We start from the raw sequence: 20,454 nt of genomic DNA on the forward strand, positions 1-20,454 counted from the left end.
TCACTTACTTGTCTGTGCCCTGGATGCTAATACTTGCATGTAAGACTTAATCCCATATTACTGTGGCTATGTTAAGTGTCAGAATGGGCCTGTCACACACTTCCAGGGGCTCCTTCCACGCATAGCAGGATGATAAAGACAATATCTGCTAGATCATCGTGATTGACGGCTTGTGTTTATATAAGTTTTAAAGGCATCTTGGATGTGAGCATTGCTTTCAGACTGCGACTGTCTGCCTAGATCTTCTCTGTGGAAGCCAATCCGATAAAGAGATCACTTTGGCGTCAACCTTCCTCCTATGCCGTACGTGTGTGTGGTCCATACGGTGCCACTTCTTACATAATGGCTGGCCAGGACAACACATCACTGGCCCTAGTCCTAAATCGCTCTGATGAAACATAAACATAGGATGTCATATGTTGCCTATGGCTGCATCCACAAAATAAAACATTGATGCATTTCATGGGTGTACGATCCTCGCAGTACTTATTTTACCTAATAAGGATATATTATTCTGGGACGTGACAAATGGAGTGGAAGGTAGCTTTTCAGGTCAGTGTCTGGCTAAGTATGGGTTTACCACTCTCTCTCGATTACTAATCCCCTGACTAACTGCAAATGAGGGTTTTAGTAGGGACACAAGCAGTGCGTGACTTAGTGTACATCCTCTATCCCCTGGAGGACATGCAATATCTTTATGCACGTTGTAACTGTGCTGCTCTCTTACACAGGTCACACTTTATTTTTTGTTTTAGTGTTAGAATCAAATGCAACTGTCTGTATTACATACGCTCATGATGTATCCTAATGAACATTTTACAGATTTTCTCATGTATTGCTACACGCCACAGCTGTCCCAAGTGCAGCCATCTGCAGCCAGCAAGTCATATTTTATTGGCCGGGCGCACATTCTAAAAATAAAATTATACAATTGCTTTAAAAAAGCAAACGCAAACATTGGGGAAAAAGAGGAAAAATGCATAATGTAATGAGAAAAAGTTGATGCTAATAGGAGAAAGACATTTTTTCTTTGTATGGTTGCCCCTCACCACTTCATGCTTAGAATTTCAAAATATATTAATAAATCATGCTATTTTGTGGTTGAATACCGCTGGAATTATTAGGCCAAAAATATGCATACTTTCACATATTTTTTGCCTAAATTAAGCTTTTTCAATCATAAAAATGGCTAAATGAACTAAAATACATATATAAGGCATTCAGAAAACACATTAAAAGACGATGAATGATATGTTATATTCTACACTGGTCACAAGGTGTTATTGTAATGGTCAGTGACACACAAACACCAGTGCTGACATCAGGCTTTTATTGAAGGTCGGAATTATCTCACAACAGGAACAATAATCCCTAATAAAACCATGGACTACTGTTGCTGCAGTAATCAAAGCCAAGCTAAAACTCAACTCTGAACCCCCAATGTCACTTCCTGTCCATCCGCCACTTCGCTCCCCTAGGAAAGAATTTATAGCAACACACACAGCAAGAGTCTTATTTATGTCTTAAATGTCTTATTTACTCTTATTATGTCTACTATATTGGGTAATACCAGTGTAAAGGTGACTATAGGGGTGTTAGTTAATGTCCAGAGGGATCTAATAATGTTAACAACCATATTTAGAAGGTTGTAAACAGATTTTTTATGCTCTAACTACAAAAATATTCCATTTAAAAATAAGGAATCCTTCTTTGGAAATTCATTTATCAATCAATTAACCACAATAAACGAGGGATTACTCTAACTTCTTAACATATTATTGATTTTAGCTCACGATGGTCGATATTGGCTTTCTTACCAATATCAGATATTTTATATTGTCCAGCTCGTTGTTATCGATACCGATATAAAAAAAACAATATCTGCAGCAGCTCTACCCGCAAACTACAGTAAACACAGTTTGTGTTAAATAAGACAAACACAGCAATATGCAATACAAGTTATAGAAAAAGTGCAAAACACTGCATGTGATTCTGAGTGATTCTTTCTGAGATGTGATATTAGATTAGTATTGAAGTATTGAAGGAAGACGCCTTTTTCTCCCCTCGCATAACCAGTGCTTTATGTCATGTTGCATGTGACAGGTTGGTCCTTAGTTTTGGGTTTCTTTAATTTTCATATCATTTGCTATTTTGTGCACTTATTTTGATTTTCCGTTTCCTGTTTTTGGCACAACGTGCCCCGGGGAAGACCCAGGACACCTTGGAGAGACTATGTCTCTCGACTGGTCTGGGAACGCACTGGGATCTGCCCGCAGGAGCTGGACGAAGTAGCGGGGAGAGGGAAGTCTGGACTTCCCTGCTTAGGCTGCTGCCCCTGCGACTTGATTTTGGATAAACATAAGAAGATGGATGGATGGATGGATGGATGGATGGATGGATGGATGGATGGATGGATGGATGGATGGATGGATGGATGGGTGGATGGCCCTTGATGGAAAAAGCTTGCCCACCCCTGCTATAAGCAATCGGATGAAAGCACAATGAGAACATATTGGCAATACCGAGTGGTGAAGTAAGATAATTCAAACATCCCTTTAACAAAAACAATTTAAGACAGAGATGCCATTTTTGGTCGATGTTGAAATGGCATATACAGATATAAACACTTTATGCGAACATGTTCCCAGTAAAATTCTCTGCTGTGTATAACTTTGCATTACATTCAGTGCTGCACAGCAGTGATCCTTACTGGCTGACCGTACTTCCACATCAAATTGTGCTTGGTTTTACTTGTATTGAAAAAAAAAATGATACAGCCCGTTAAGCTTTTTAATCCAGCTTGCCCAACTTTTTCAGTTGTTAAAAAAAAAATCTCTCTCACGCTCGCTCTCTCTCTCGCTCTATATATACACACACACACACATACAGTATACACTAAGTCCCCTACTAACAAACATCAGAGACAAGAACACAAGCCAACTGGTCTATTTTTTCATGTGTTTTGCCTTATAAGCCCATAATTATTTATATTTAAGTCCATATTTCACATGCTTGACCAGTAGAGGGCACTGTGACACTGCTAATGGGACCAACAGGCGATTAAGACCAGTGGGAGGAGACTGAAGAAAAGCAAAATTTTAGCTGTGCATATATTTTGCCTTGTAGTAACTCCATATTTATACTGCTACCTGCTTGACCAGTAGAGGGCCCCGTGACACTGCTAATGGGACCAGCAGGTAGCGGAGGACGGTGGGGAGAGAGTGTAAAGAAGACATGGAAGCTAAATTGTAGCTGTACGATGCAACCCGGCACAGCTTGTGATTAAAGTTTATGAAGAGTTAATAGGCCTGCTTATAATTCTACACCACCCACGGAACACTACCTCTTTTAGAAGAGCCTAACGACGACAATTTGTCCTTGTCCTCGGTCACTCCTCTTCAAAGGTAAATAACATTTATCATTACGTATTATTATATCACTTTTATTATTGTTTTTTTCATTAATTATCCTTGTTTAATATTACTACTGCATCCAAACTCATATTTACATACATACGCATATGCTGTATATGTATACACGTACATGTAGTACCTATATCATTGCTAATATTACCTTTTTCCCGACTTAAGAACGATTCGACTTAAGAACGGTCGTCTGGAACCAATTGTGTTCGTTAGTTGGGGACTTAGTGTATACTGTATATAGTTTTCTCATCCACCCAGGCGGTATCTCCTTCAAGCTCGGGTCTTTTACCGGAGGCCAGGGAGGCTGAGGGTGCCAGTATTGCGCTCCTCTGGACCGAGATGTCAGATGATGTTCCTGGTATTTGCTGTAGCCATCCACCCAGCTTGAGAGTTACCTGATCACCACTGCGCCACTGTTTCCTTCACACCTCACATTTTCTCTAGTGCTTCCTTCAGCCGTTGGTATTTCTCCAGCTTTCCGTGTTCCTTCTTCAGGATGTTGCATTCATTCGGGATTGCTACATCCATCATCACTGCTGTCTTCTGATGTTTATCCACCACCACTATGTTGGGCTGGCTGGCCATCACCAGTTGGTCAGTCTGGACATGGAAGTCCCACAGGATCTTGGCCTGGTTGTTCTCAACCAACCACCTTTGGTGGTGTCTGCCATTTTGATTCTTGGACCTCCGGTCCGTATTTCGTACAGATGTTCCGGTAAACTATTCCTGCTACCTGGTTGTGCTGCTCCATGTATGCCCAGCGTCTTACACCCTGCTGGTGATAACACCCAGGGGGGTCCTTAGAAAAGACCCTTCACGCTACATGCCGACACCTCACATGAGCGATTCAACAAATGATAAGGGTCATACCGGCTCAGAAGTTACCCGCTTCAACAAGGTCAGCGCCAGGTGATGGGGAACCAGGATACTGGCTACTGGAATAAGAACAAAACATTCTCGGAGTTCTTCCTGGATATGTGTATATGGCTGGCAAAGTTGACGCGTTAATAACGTGTTAATGGAAATTCCCTTTAACGCCACTATTTTTTTTGACACGCAATTAACGAGGCACAAGGGGGAACAAATACTGAGCAGAAATGGACAAAAACGGCAATTTTGAATGGTAAGTTTAGCTTCAATTAGTTTGATGATCTGAAACATTTAAGTGTGACATGCACAAAAAAAAAGGAATCAGGAAGGCAAATACTTTTTTTACACCACTGTCTATACATCTGTATATACATATACGTATATAGCCCAGCCCCCCCAACCAAATTTTAGAACCCAAAATGGTTGCCCACCCCGGCATCACGGTGAATCACTCCCTAAATTTATTTTCAACTATGAGCAAAATTCCCAACTAGGTCCTGATTGGATCTTTTATGGCTCAGTCAAGTGTGAATGGTGTAAAGGACCTTTGAATGGACTAGTGGCAAGCCTCTGTACCCCTAAAGGCACATTCATGTCTCTGACTGTACGGAATCCAGCTCAAATGAAGGCAGATGATGCACATTGTGATATTGCAGAAATGAGTGCACTACAGAGCTGTTCCAATTGAATTTGTAACCTTGCATATTCATACAGTATATACAAGGAGACAGATGTCACTGTGAAGACTCTCTGAGTCACGCAGATGCATGAGTCAGGAGCCAAGAGATGTTATCCTTTGCTGCCCTCTTTGAGTAATTTTTTGTCTGGAAACACATGGAAATTGTCAGTGCAATACATTATTCAGGACAGTACTGGACATGCGACAGAGAATGTGAGCCATGTTTTGGTAACGGGGAAAACTAAATATAGCAGTTTAAATAGATGCTAGTGCAGACTCTTTGGTAAATGTCATGACACATTGGTACGTGATGTGATTTGAGTTATAGCATACCTGTATTAATTTAACAATAAACAGTTTCATAAAGGGAATTATTTGACAAAGATGAGGTAAAAGTACACTAGGGGAAGGGTTATATGTAACGGAAAATAAATACAACCATACTATGTGCAATTAATGCATGCAAAGTGTACAAACACTGAAGTTATACAGCTATAAAAATGACCACATAGTCCTTTCTTCTGCAGTTGTATAGAAGTAGGTTGGTTTATATTACATCACAATAGAGCAAGTATAATAAATATAAGCAATGCATAAATACTTATCTGTGAAGAGCTAATAAATCAGACCCTTATCACCTTCGACCAAACCCATCTGAGTTGCATAGCAACTATAAAACATTTGACGAGAGTCAAGCCTTGGCTGAGATGATAACTAATGGTGCTGTTTATTCTGGTTTTAATGCGCCTTGAATCCAAGAGTTTCGTTCACTGACACTTGTGGAAACTGTACTTGTGGCCTAATCACAGCCGCTGATCTAAAACTCAACCTGAACAAGAAATAAAGGCTGCTTCAGGTTTAGGTAAATCTCAGGGAAATTAAATCATTTAAATGTAATGTATATTGTTACAAATGTTGGACCAACTGTATTTTTCAAAGCACTTTCATGTAGCAGCTGTCTTCTTTAATGCAGCGCTACCAAAAAGCTGAGAAACAGCGTCATCTGTTGGTATACATTTGAACTACAGTACATCAAGACTAAAAACGCTCAGTTCCATTTTTTGCAATAGAGAATATTTATTTCCCCAAACCAAGAATACATTGTTTTACCAAGAGACAAAGCTGTGACAAAACAAAACTCGCTTTTCAAGTGGTAGATTTACCTTCCTTATCCTATCGGGCAGTCAGTACTTAAAAATATTAAAACAGTATAAAAATATAAAATGATATGAATTTAATTTAGGATTAAAAATCAAATTGCACTGAAAGCAGTTGCCATTTATAATCTGGTTGCTAAACTATTTAGAGGTCAAATTAGTTTAAATGTTTAAACTAATCATGAAGTATTTGCAAAAAAATAGAATTTTGCAAGCAAAGACGCAAGTATGTCGAATAATGTGCTTAATAATGTTGAAGAAAGTTTAAAACACAAATATGGGGCGCCTTGAAAAGATAAATAGATCTACTGTAACAATACGCTGGAGATTAAATACATTTACAAACCCACAGAAACAAACGTTCTTTCCCATGCAAATAGCACCCAGCCCTTCAAACCTTCAGCAGTCAATATCAATGCTGGACAGCAGCTCCTCCAAGGCCTCCAGCTTCTGATTGGCCTCCTCGATCTCGCTGTACGTCTGCACGTTGCTGGCGATGTGGTAACGGATGTCATCCACCAGAGGGACGGAGTCGGTCTCGTGTCGCTTCTCCAGCAAAGCAGCATCCTCCTTGACCATCTCAGCAAACTCCTCCTTCTCCACCAGCTGTGACAGACAGGCGAGGGAAGCAAGTACATAGGCTTAGGGGTCTACATTGACATCCAAAACATCCATTTTCTCCAGGAATGAGCCAGAATGACTAATTTGTGGCGCAACAAACCCAAAGTGTCACAAGTGTGCATCACTGGACACTGTTCCTTTCTACGCTCACTAATGCACCTAACCCCGCATTTAGACTGTCAGTCGACATGGCCCTTGATGGTGGAGGTTGTATGCAGCCTAATAAAGACTGCATTGGATTAATTGTGCAATATTTAACAGCAAGGCTCCCCTGCCTCTGGAGCTGGTACAGTTATCCTTTACATTTATCCTTATTAGCAGAAATATGTTGTGTAATGGTGGTTAAAATAGGGGATTTTGGAATTAATATTCACTTGGACAAAAATTGACAAAAATCCATGGGTTTTAACTCAATTTTTTTTTTTACAAACTGAGTAGACACTTCACATTCCCACAACCATTTCTATTACAGTACACCGTATCTTGTCAAGGGACAATGCTGTAGAAATGAAACTTGGATCAACTTTTGAGTAGTCAGTGTACGGCTTGCATCGCAGTTTTAGAGTAGATTTCCTATCTACTGAAAACGATTCACCACACAGTGAAAATGTCATAAATAGCTAGCAAGTGAGTAGCAAGATATTGTAATTGTGTCTTGCCTACAGACAAGCATGATGGTGGTAGCGTCATGGTCTGGGGCTGCACGAGTACTGCAGGCACTGGAGAGCTGTGGTTTATTGAGGGGAAACATGAATTGCAACATGTACTATGACATTATGAAGCAGAGTATAATCACGTCCCTTGGGTCCCTGGGTCGCATGGCAGTTTTCCAACATGACAAGGAGCCCAAACACCTACAAGATGACGAGTGCCTTGATGAGGAAGCTGAAGGTGAAGGTGATGTAGTGACCAAGTATGTCTCCAAACCTGAACCCAATTGAGCACCTGTGGGGCATCAGCATAAGGTGGAGGAGCTCAATGTGTGTAACTTCCACTGACTCTGTGACATCATCACAAAGTAGTGGAAGAGGATTCCAATAACAACCTGTGCAGCTCTGGTGAATTCCATGCCCACAAGGATTACGGCCGCGCTAGATTACAATGGTGCTCACACTAAATACATGTTCAGGTGTACTCACTTGTGTTGAAAGCTATTTAGACAATAATGGCTGTGTGTTGACTTACTTTCATTGCTATCCAAGCCGTACACTGTCTACTCTAAATTATATCCAAGTTTAAATGTCAATAGAATTCGTCTTTGAGAAGATAGAATAAAATGGTTGCTGACATGTGAGGGGTGTACTCGTTTTTGTGAGATTTTACAATATAAATAAAAGCAAATATTTTATTGTATATTTTGAATTTGTCTTTTTCTCTGTTTGATGTTTTTGATTTATGGTCTTTTCCTAGACAAACAAGTTAATGATGGGAAAATATGATATTTTTCCAAGAAAAGCCTCCAACAAAGTCCTGTTATGTTGCAACACTAATTTGTGTACTATTTTGATTATTATTGCTTATTATTCATGTTTGCAATTTTTAATGTACAAGGATTTTATTATGATTTTCTTCTTCATTTTAGGACAGAGTAATCCACTAACACTGTTCTCCTTCCTTATACATGTCAAAGGAGATGACACCACTAAAAGTCACTAATTAACAAAACGTCTAATTACCAGTAATTAAATAAACTTATTTTTCCTCAGGGCAAAAAGTTTTGTGCTCTTCTGTGCAGAGATCAGCCAGCTGCCTGCAGTGTTGAAGAGATAATGATCCTTTCATCTACCTGTCTGTTTTACCCTTAGGAGAAAGTCTGTATGTGTAACTTTGTTCTCCTGCCACAATATTAGCAAAAACGCTCACCAGCTCAATTATTTTGGCCATGAACTCTGTGCACTGATCCTCCAGCCGAGAGAGCCGGAAGAGCTTGGCCGTCTTCCACAAGTACAGAACGTTGTCCTCACATATGGTCTGGGCGAGGGTCTTCCCGCACAAGCGTTTCAGCCCCGGCAGCAGGTACATGTCAGCCATACAAAGGATGTCGAACACGTTGTCCCGTGTGAGCTAGACATCAAGAACAACCAGTAGGCTGTCAGACCATAATGAACACTCAAGAAACATCACAGGTTGTTTACAGGGTTTTTAGTGAGACGTCCATTGCGTATCTTCTGTTGGTGCAAAACGGTGCTGCACGTCTTTTAACTGGCACCTGTAAGTACGACCACATTTTTCCCATTTTAGCTTCACTCCACTGGCTGCCCACACATTTTAGGACTCATTTTTAAATTAATTTGTTTTTAAATCCCTCAATGGTCTAGCCCCACCCTACCTCTCTGAGGTGCTGCATCCCTATACACCTTCTTACTCAAGTCAGCTGATCAGCTGGTCCTGACTGTAATGTAAGAGTACATTGCACATTAAACAGGCCTCTTCCCTGTCTGTTTTTAAATCTTTGCTGAAAACCCAATTCTTTTCTTAGGCCTTTAAGACTATTTGAGTTGTTGATGTTATTCTATGTTATTCTGTTTTTAGTTTAGTTTTTAATTTCCTTTTTATCTATGTTCATTGTCGTTCATCTTTTTTATAATTTTATTTTAGATAATAGACACCTTGTTGCCATCTGTGCTGTTGTGTTTGTTATCATTCTGGAAGCACTTTGGTCCACTACGGTTGTTTTTAAAGTGCTTTACAAATAAAGCTGGATTGGATTGGGCTCAGAAAGAACCCCTAAGGAGAAGATGACAGCAATATAAGCTCAATATAGCTCTGACATTGATGGATTTGTTTGAGTTCGCCCTCACTAATTGCACAGTCAAAGCTGATGAAAACTCTCACCCATTGCATAGTTTGAATATTACAGTATGTATATACTGTAGCATAAACACACATGAGCCTACGGTGTTTGCTCATTCTTCTCTTAACGGGTGCTTATCCTACAGCAGCAAGGTAATTAAACATCCACAACGTATAATAAATGGTATGATGTATACAAAAAAAATCTCCAACCTGTGTGTCGTTGCTATAGATGTAATACATGATGTGGATGAAGATCTGATGGGAGATGTTGTGCAGAGTTATCACTGGTGTGCTGGGCTGGTGTAGAAGTTGCTCTCCCTCGCTGAAGTGGTCCTCCAGTAAAGCTTTAAAGTAATCACTCCGTCCACAGAAAAATGCCTGCAGAAACCCACACACGAGCAATTAAACTCTCTATTTGTGTGAAACCATGTGGGCAGGGTCTGTAACAAGACCAAAGCTCTGCACCTTATGACACAAGAAATCATAGCCATCGACTCTAAAGCACACGTCAGGATAGGTGGGCAAGTGGTCCACCTTGTTAAAGGGAAGTTCCCCAAATCCAACCTGAAGAGGACAAATTGATGGATTCAGATGATGAAACAGTAGCTAAAGAACATGTTGGTAAAATCAGTTCTTACTCTGAGCTGCTGAGGCATTGCACAGTCTGCCAACTGGGCCAAGTCCTCCTGCAGCTGGCAGCTGTGAGGCTCTAGGCTGAGAACCTTCACACAGATACCTGGCTTGTTGGAAACTTCAGTGCCAAAAATAAAACAGGAAGGGGATTCAAGCTTCAAAATACTTTTCTTTCTGTATATGAACAGCCTCTTACCAAATTCATACACCTGTTTGCATTTGATCTGCAGCTCCTCAATGAGATATGTCATTTTGCACTGCTTAGCAAGTCGTCTGCAGTCATCTACAAGGCTCACATCAACATCCATACGTCCTGTAGCATCAGACCGCATATGGTTATTTTTCAAACTAGAATCACTTATCGATCCATCCATCCATCCATATGATATGCCACTTATCCTCAGGAATCACTCATCAACGTATTCATTAAAATACACTAGGATTTAAATTGATACTAAACTATACAATTACAGTAAATAAAATTATTGGTAACGTATTGTACTACAATAAATATGTAGTACTGATGATGAGTTAAAAAATATATATGGTACTATGGATACAAATACAGTAATCCCTCGTTTATCGTGGTTAATTGGTTCTAGACCCGCCCGTGAATTTCTGCAAAGTAGGATTCCTTATTTATATATAGAATATTTTCGTAGTTAGGACATCGAAAACCTGTTTACGACCTTCTGAATACGTTTTTTTTTAACATTATTAGAGCCCTCTAAACTCTATGAACCAACACCCCTATAGTCACATTTATATGCGTATTACCCAATATAGTAGACATAATAACAGTAAATAAGAGTTATAAATGTGTTCCCTAGGGTAAATTTGTTTTATTTTTTTACCAAATTCCGTTGTCATTTTTTAAATTCTGTATTTTTTAACCTTTTACACTTATTTTACCAGCATAGAGTGTGCCCTTTTGTGACAGTAAAAAAAATGTACGTTAATTAAATGCTCAACTCCTTATATTTATTGATGCAATACATCATTGGGCAATTTTGCCCAGTATTTCAGAAACGGATGTAGCTTGCCTAACTTTTCTAATAGGATGTCACACAAAATCCTCAACAAATAATGGTTAAGGAAGACGTAGTCACCAATACAATTCCAATTGCCTTATTAATGTAAGACATTTTTTATGACATCCTGATTTTGTTTACTCAATTTGATAATACACTAAGTCCCCAACTAACGAACACAATTGGTTCCAGATGACCGTTCTTATGTCGAATTGTTCTTAAGTAGGGGAAAAGGTAATATTACCAATGATATAGGTACTACATGTACGTGTATACATATATACAGTATATGTGTATGTATGTACAGTAAATATGAGGTTGGATGCAGTAGTAATGTTAAACGAGAATAATTAATGAAAAAAACAATAATAAAAATGATATAATAATACAAAATGATAAATGTTATTTACTTTTGAAGAGGAGTGGTCGAGCATACGTCGTTGTGGTGGAGATGGAGGAGGAGTTATTGAAAAAAAGGACAAATCGTCGTCATCGTTAGACTCTTCTAAAAGAGGTAGTGTTCTGTGGGTGGTGTAGAATTAAGCAGGCCTATTAACTCTTCATAAACTTTAATCACACGCTCTGTCCGGGTTGCATCATACAGCTACAATGTAGCTTTCTCTCTCCTCCCCTGCACCCCTCCTCCTCTTCTTGTCTTCAGCTGTTGGTCCCATTAGCAGTGTCACAGTGCCCTCTGCTGGTCAAGCATGTAGCAGTATAAATATGGGCTTATCAGGCAAAACACATGAAAATATAGACTAGTCGGCTTGGGTTCGTATCTCCGAAAGTTCGTACGTCGGATGTTCGTTAGTAGGGGACTTAGTGTACCGTGTTCCCTCGTTACATCGCGATTCGCCTTTTGTGGAATCGCTGTTTCGCAAATTTTTTAAGTGCAATTTTGCATATTTTTTGAAAGCACATTGTGTTCTGCGTCCTTGTGGTCCTTTAGAGCGATTTATAGGTGCTCTGTTGTATGTGTCTGTTATTGTATTTCCTACTACCAGAAGACGTGTGCAGCTCCACCTCGTTTCAGTATGTTTATGTGCTTGGGCGAGCATATTCAGAACCCACAGCAGACAATAGCCAGCTAAGTATAGAGCCACAACAGTCCTTATTGGCTAAGGAAGAACCCGCCCATTGTGTTCTGCATCCTGATTGGCTGTAGACCATTGTTAACTGTTGTGGTCAATAGTTGCTAGCAAACTAGCTAACTGTGTGAGGCGGTTGCTACATGAAGAAGCAGGAGCTAACCGGCTAAATTAATCTTCGGTTCAAGGAGTAGGACGAGGAGGACGACGGCAGGAGCAATACGTTTTGGTCAGAGGAGGGAATAAGCGTGAGTCACTTAATAATTTCTTGTGTCCAACCTAGTAGGTTGATCATTAAAATTCAAATGAAATTTGAACTTTGAGAGTGTTTAGATAAGAGAGAAATGTGAGAAAATGTTATTGCCTGTCTGGGAAAAGTGCATAACCTGTATTGTAAGGGGTTTTACAGACTTAAAACATATATAATAATTGTAAACAAATAAATTGGCTACTTTGCGGATCTCACTTATTGCGGGCTATTTTGGGAACCTATACCCCACAACTAATAAGGGAACACTGTATGTGGTGAACAGCGCTCTTATTTTGTAGGCCGCAAGTGTGTTGAGAATGTCACTCAGAACTTGCATGACGTCAGCAGGCATCATAAAACGCTCGTTTGCATTAAGAAGCGGTATGCTCTGATAAATGAAGTTACTGCTTCCATTACCAGCTTCCATTTATGCTCTGTAAGAGAGGAGTTTCAAAGTTTTTCCTGGTGTTTCAGGTCACCGTTTCGATATGTTAAGTTCGGGAGGGGGCGGGCTAGTGTTTGTGACGAGATTTCATTCACATTATGTCAGCATGTCTGCATTTAACAGTAAATTCCGTTTTTATTGGCCAATGCCGCTATTCCGACTGCGATCCCATTAATGCAGAAATCATAGGGCCGTACCACAACGACCTGAGTGGTGGGCAAACAGGAAGTGACGTCAGGGGTTCTGAGTTGAGTTTTACAGTAGCTTGGTGTGGGTTACGTCAGTAACAGTAGCCCATGTTTTTATTAGGGATCGTTGCGCCTGTTGTGAGATCATTCAAACCTGCAATAAAAACCCGTTGTTCCGGTCATTAAGCCTGGTTGGTGTTTGTATGTCAGTAACATTACTGTCACCTACTGACCAGTGTAGAATACTCCATAGAATTCTTTGAATTTGTCCTCTGAATGCCTTATATTAGCATTAAAGTATATTTATAATTGTTTATACTTGGGAATGCTTACTTAATTTAGGGGAAAAAGATGTTTGACTCAATATGAATAGTCTTTAACTTAAAAATAGGCAATATTCAACCACAGAAGAGCATGATTTACTAAATGTCTTTTTGAAAAACCATGATAGAGTGAAGCCACAAAATTCAAACCGCAAAATGGCGAGGGATGACTGTAGTGCTTTGAAATCCATATTGGTTTAAAAAAAAAAAGTAATGCCATTATTCTTGTTTTTTGTACACAGTAAATCTCTTAATGTTAAATACCGTACTAAATCAAATTTTTAATTTTTGGATTGGAAATTATCACAAAATCGGGAATGCTAAACCTCTGTAGCCTAGTTGGTGGTAAGTTGTAAAGTATGCTCACCTGTATATAAATATTGCAGGATGGCTCCAAAGGCTGCAGGGTTTATCTGAAATCAAGTACAAATATGTGTTTACAACATGGACCTGATGCCTCCAAACCAAAGTAGGCAAGATGCACCAATGACTCAATCTTAATCAAGAGGACCTACCAGAGGATGTTTGAGGATGATCAAGGTTTTGTCCTTCCATTTCGTCGCAAACATTTCCGTGAAGTACTCCGACAGTGCACAGAGAACACAACGATGGGCCGTGAAGGTCTGTCCATGAACGAGGAACTGGATGTCACTGTGTTGTCCCTGCTCCAACAACCTGACGAGAGAGCAAATATTACAATAAGATGACTGTAGGCAGTTTGACAGGTTCACTGAAACAATACACTCAACAGGCACACCATTAGGTACACCTACACGATCCACTGCAGTCCAATACAAGCACTATTATCTTTGCAAAGGCAATATTTTATATACAGCTTTCCTATTGGATCTCTATATAGAGCAGGGGTCCCCAACCTTTTTTCTTGTGAGAGCTACTTTGACAAAATTGGACAAATTTTGTAACATTTATTTTCCTAGCTTATTTCAAACCACACAAACTCAATAAGCTTGTTTTGCCACAACATTGTTAAAATATTGGAATGCACAACTGACACCTTGTATTAAAATATGAACAAAAGTGTTCATCTGCATCTTGTATTTCAGTATGCATTTCTTCAGGGGTCTCCAGCTCTCATTAGTATTAAAGCTACTTTGACAAAAAGAAAGGAGGGTGACCTATTTGTGTTTTATTTTTGTAATGGGTACCATTTAAGTAACTGTACTTCATTTACGAATCAGATCACCAGTGATGTGTGGTGAGATTCATGGCTGGTGCGATTCATGGCTGGTGAAGCACTGACTATTTTGGAGTTTTTTTAATGTTAAGACATGTTACTCATTACAGGATAACCAAAAAAATAATAATAATAATTCACTTTGGTTAAAAAAATATTTTAGAATTGTTTTCAGATGCTTCTTCATCCCATTTATTTGTTTTTTTATTAACTAAAAAACACCTGTGTTCTTACCTTTTATCTGTATATCAAGTACATGCACCCTCCTTCTGCAGGAAAAGTTCTGATACTTTGTTGTAAAAGTCTGATCCCTTCCTTGTGAGTTTGGGTAGGTAATCCTCAATCTTGTCACATTCATGCATTCATTCAGCAGAGCATAAAAATATTTCACATTTGACTTGTTTGTAATTGTAGCTCTACCCGGCACTGCTGTTTGTGTATTTCAATAAAGTTAAAAACAAACGCTTGTGCAAATGACAAATCACGCACGACTGACCCCTTTACAATGCATCGGCACTGCAAGTGCCTCCATGACATTTCTGTGTATTTTATTGTCTGATGAGCAAGAATAATGATGTCACAGGCCACACGGTGGATTAGTGGTTAGCATGTTGGCCACACAGTCAGGAGATCGGGAAGATCTGGGTTCAAGTCTCGTTGGGCATCTCTGTGTGGTGTTTGCATGTTCTCCCCCATGCATGCGTGGGTTTTCCGGTTTCCTCCCACACTCCAAAAACATGCATGTTAGGTTAATTGGTGACTCTAATGAATGTGAGTGTGAATGGTTGTTTGTCTATATGTGCCCTGCGATTGGCTGGCGACCAGTCCAGGGTGTACCCTCAGTCAGCTGGGATAGGCTCCAGCATACCCACGATCCTAGTGAGGATAAGCGGGGTAGAAGATGAATGAATACTGTAAATGATGTCACGCGTACATTAAATACATTACACAGGCTGTAGAAAGTCATAGCAGATAATGAATGTTTCTGCAACATTATATTATTGGCGATATGCTGACAACTGAACTGAACTGAACTGAAAAACTGAAACTGAAACTTGCGCACTAAACCAAGACACCACATTCACGGTGGCCTCATCTTAGGTTTCTTCCCTCTATTTGATGTGGAAATGTGCAAATTCAGCGATTTTTACTTAAGACAATGTTAAAAACGATTGGAATCATACAGAAAATATATGTATAATACAGTTCAATGGAAAAATATTTATTGTGTGTTATTTGTTTTGTTTTTTTTCCCATCATGATAAGTGAGGCTCTGCCTCACCTGCCTCCCCTGACCGCATGTAACTACCACTCACACATTGTGGTCACTGTTTTTATACTATTTTGTGATTATTTGTCATTAAATACAGGCATAATGTCTGAATTTAACACTTAATAAAAATACTAGCAGTTTAAGCAATCAGGCAAATATTCTTTGACCCCTTGGTGAGCTAATCAAAATCTGTTGGCGGGGTACAGGCTAGAGGCCCCTGATATAGAGTGTGGCTTTGATCTATATTTAATAAGCACTATACAGTAAATTCCTGCTTTTCACGAGGGTTACAGTCGGAGTCTACCAGCAAATGGGAAAAATCTCCAAGTAATTGATACGCCCTAAAAAATTGATATTTTTGACACACGGCTCACTCCTACCCCGCCACACCTCCTGACGTTATCCTCCAATTTCGGCTCAACATTTGCAATAAAATTGACGGTTGGAATTATTAGGATAGATTCAGCTCCAGAACCTTTTCTCTTCAATTGCCATTGGTCACTAACAACTAACCATTTTCTATACCGCTTCTCCTCATTAGGGTCGCGGAGGCATGCTGGAGCCTATCCCAGCTGACTTTGGGCAGTAGGCGGGGTACACCCTGGAATGGTCGCCAGCCAATCGCAGGGCACATACTGTATAGACAAACAACCATTCACACTCACATTCATACCTATGGACAATTTAGAATCACCAATTAACCTCACCTGCATGTTTTTGGAATGTGGGAGGAAGCCGGAGTACCCGGAGAAAACCCACACACACACAGGGAGAACATGCAAACTCCACACAGAAATGCCCAACGGAGAATGGAACCCAGGTCTTCCCGATCTCCAGGCTGTTACTGTGTTGGCCAACGTGCTAACCACAAGACCACCGTGCGGCCCAAGCCCTAAATATGTCTCACATATTAAAAGCATTTTAAATTCTAAAATGTGTAAGTACTCACCAGTCATGAATGACAATGATGATCGCTAGAACAGATCAACAGCCTGGTGGTCAGGCTAGCGCAACAAGTGTGGTTATGTCTTGTGTGGGACCGCTTCCACCTCCCTCTGAAGCAGCTAGAGGTAGTACGAAGCTCCCCTGCTCTGCAAGTCCTGGCTAGCTGTCGGAGAAGACGTTTCTCCAAGCCGCGTCTACATAATCCACAATGCCTGCCTGTTGTAATTCCAGTAGCGACTTACAATCATATATTCACCTCACTGCAAGTTTTGAGGAGTTTTAAGAAAGTTTACTGTAGAAGCTAATTCTGCTGAAGCCACACAAACAGGGCGCTGCCTTTGAACTTGCGTTCAGCATAGGTACGAGTTAGGTACAAGCTATGTATATGTATGTACAGTATATGTATTCTATACTTCTGTATTTATTTTCTTTAAAGGGACAGTGAATATTCATGAACATTTACATGTACATATGCCAGAATTGGCCAAAAGGCTACTTTACATTTGTAGTCCCTGGCAGGTCAATGGAAGAGACAACGACAGAACACCAAACCGTCACACAGGAAAACTGTGTGCCAATGACAATAAATGGACAATTAAATAATAAACAATAAAACACAATGACAACATACAACAATGTATACGATAAAACATTGTGGTAAAATTAATGATCACAGATCTGGTTCCTCTTAAGCCATTGTTTGAGAAGGAATTGAAGGTAGTAGAGTCTCTTCCAAATTTCTGTACCTTTGTCTGATAACACCTGCTGACAGAATGTTGTGCATCTGTAAGGTATTACACAGTCACCTCTGTTATGTTTCCACTCGTGGTGGATTTTATCTTGATAAATTCATCCAAAGATGGTGGAGCGAGTCGATTTAAAACCCAATATATTGAGCAGGCTACTTTAAATGTTCTAAAATTCGTAAACCTAAGAATATTGTATTTCTGACCAATGAAACAATGATGAAATGATAAAGATTTTCTATCAAGCATTTTTTAAGGCTTTTTAAAAAGTGACTGTATTGATTTTAAGGTTGTCAAGCTTGGCAGTGACCAGTTTAAGTTAGTAATGCTGTATGGAAAATGAGAAACAATCATGGAATAGAGAAACATTTTAGCAGCCTCTTCTGACAACGATGATCTGATTTGCCTAGAAATTTTTAAAATTTAAGTTGTCAGTTTTGGATATGTTTTCTTTAGTATATAAATTAGAGTCCAAAACACGAAGATATTTTAAATTTGTGTACAAACTGGAGCTCATCTCCGAGGAGAAAGACATGTTAACAAGACTTTGCTGCTGGTCCTTTTGCCACTCACTGATACAGGCGATTGCTGATATCAAATTCTTTGTAGGCTATACAGTATATGTACATTTTATGTATTTTATGTACACTTCATGCTTTACTATTACGGATTTATAAATTATTATTGACTTAAGATGAATGAGATGTGTTTTCTGCAGAAAAAAATTGCCTATTTTCTGAGAAAGAAAAAAAAATTAACAAAATCTACAAATTAGCGGTGGCGTGAATGTGTGCAGGGGAGTCACTGTACTTCACCTTCAACGATAAAATACTCAAACATGACTCTTACATGTGCAGGAAGTAGTTAAAATCATCCCGTTGCATGGCGCGGACACTGACACACTTGTACTCTTTGAGCAGTCGTCGGATTGAGTCGTTCAATGAGCCGTACAGGCACCGCTCGCCATCAAATGTGTTGGCCTCACATTTGGCACCTACACAGCAAATTAGAGAGACAAAATACAATAAGAACAACATTTATGCATAATACGCAACACGACAAGCGAGCCTTTGGGTTTGTCAATGTCACTCTTACCACTTGCCAGTAGGTACTGGACAAGCTCCTCGTGGCCACAGAGACAGGCATAATACCTAGCAGGCACACATTTTAAATGTTTAGTATCTCTGTGCTAATAAAAAGAAGTAGTGTATGCAGCTTGTCTTGTCTACTTACAAGGGGCTGCTGTCCCATTTATCTCTTACATTGAGGTCCACGTCTCTTTGTTCGACGAGGTATCTGGGTAACATTTGGTGATATTGGGAAAAATGCAAGAACTTGTCAATGTAGATGTAATCGAAAACAACCCTCATACTTAAATTAAATGTTCTGATATATTTTGGAGATTATATAAGATTAGATTCAACGTTATTGTCATTGCACATGTAGAAGGCAACGAAAGGGAGATAGCATCTACCAGAAGTGCATAAGCAGTAAGATATAAATACAAGTTTATACAAAAGCACAGTTTATGGAATGCCATATTCACAGGGTAGTAGTACGAGGAGTAGGGATATTTAAATTATATGCAGATATCCAAAAATGAATGTATACTGCACAGGGGCATTTTTAAAACTGAATATTACTTGTGCTGTAGTCAATACATTACAAATATATTATAGGCGATTATAAATGGACGGCATGTGATCGATGTGTGAAAAGGTCTTGCATGTATTCGAAATTTAAGAGCTTGTTGGCTTGTTTATGTAAACATGTTCAATATGAAGTCACCCCATCACAGAACTGCAGCGCTCGCCCACAGCTGCGCATGCGCGATCTGGAGAGCAACATTATCGTTGTTTAGATGCCTGTACATTTGTATAGCGTGCATACGACATTGTTATAATTACTAAATTTTATATAGAGATGGTAATTATTTTATTTTGTGTAGGCTTGATTATTGATGTGACCTGAACATACCATGTTCCAGTGGAGGGAGAAGTGTCCACCAACATTAAATAACACAAAACATGCATTATACAGCTGTCAGTACAAATATATATGTCTACGCTGGGAATCACACAATGCATCCTATAAGTAACCCATTAACGTTAAACGTCAAGCGTCGGGTTCAGTTGCCAGCAAGCCCTTCTTGGCTAACAACCCTCCTGCCGTACTTCTCGAACCGATGTATGTAGCATTAGCTTTAGCTCCAGGTCAAAGGCTGCTATTCTTTGAAAATGAGGCGCTAACAAGGTTGGGCATCCCCCAGTATGCTTGTAAACAAATGCTAGTTACCTGACTCTACAAATGTCGCCCTTTCTGCAACTACTAAACAAATCGGACGCATCCATGATCCCCTCGGCGTTTTCGGTCCTCTGAAATGCATTGAGACGGCCTGCCTACTGGACAGGTAGACGAAATATGTATAAAGCTTCGACGTTTGATCTGAGTACAGTTTTGGATGTTTAAAGCTCAAGGCTCGGTTGACAAGTGTACTGCTGCTGCTGCTGTGCAATGTTTTTGTGGTGGAGTTTCGGGTCATGTCACGTGATAGGCGGTGTTGCATTCACACGTATGAAATAATGAACAAAGCAAATTTTACTCACTTACCACTAACAATTCTATTAATCCACAAACACTGAAAAAGTGTTACTCAATGTCTTCGTATCGTCGAACTGTTCCATAGTGTTTCTGTTTTTTTTTTTACTGTTTTGAGATGATTCGTATCGTGGGATTCTAGAAAAACAAGATACACTTGAACGCAGCACATGGCAGTCGGTGTATTTTTT

At 39.6% G+C, this 20,454-nt stretch overlaps 1 protein-coding gene across 4 annotated transcripts; it reads right to left on the minus strand.

The window, feature by feature from the left end:
• Positions 1-1,305: 1,305 nt before the first annotated feature.
• abtb1 (ankyrin repeat and BTB (POZ) domain containing 1) lies at positions 1,306-20,221 on the minus strand. Of its 4 annotated transcripts, none has more exons than XM_054794151.1 (12): positions 19,643-19,937; positions 18,899-18,961; positions 18,761-18,816; positions 18,515-18,659; positions 14,022-14,181; positions 13,874-13,919; positions 10,378-10,494; positions 10,187-10,299; positions 10,014-10,112; positions 9,759-9,926; positions 8,616-8,816; positions 1,307-6,737 (listed from the first exon to the last, which is right to left on the minus strand). In XM_054794151.1, the coding sequence occupies exons 4-12, from the start codon at positions 18,547-18,549 to the stop codon at positions 6,531-6,533; spliced, it is 1,146 nt and encodes a 381-aa protein (XP_054650126.1). In that variant the 5' UTR covers positions 18,550-18,659; positions 18,761-18,816; positions 18,899-18,961; positions 19,643-19,937; the 3' UTR covers positions 1,307-6,530. The 4 variants fall into 4 exon arrangements, with proteins under 4 accessions (XP_054650115.1, XP_054650126.1, XP_054650106.1 ...); XM_054794160.1 differs by lacking the exon at positions 19,643-19,937 and adding an exon at positions 19,961-20,055 and having other exon boundaries at positions 1,308-6,737; XM_054794131.1 differs by lacking the exons at positions 18,761-18,816; positions 18,899-18,961; positions 19,643-19,937 and adding an exon at positions 19,961-20,219.
• Positions 20,222-20,454: the final 233 nt, after the last annotated feature.

This window comes from Dunckerocampus dactyliophorus, chromosome 1, assembly GCF_027744805.1.
Source record: "Dunckerocampus dactyliophorus isolate RoL2022-P2 chromosome 1, RoL_Ddac_1.1, whole genome shotgun sequence".
NCBI lineage: Eukaryota > Metazoa > Chordata > Actinopteri > Syngnathiformes > Syngnathidae > Dunckerocampus > Dunckerocampus dactyliophorus.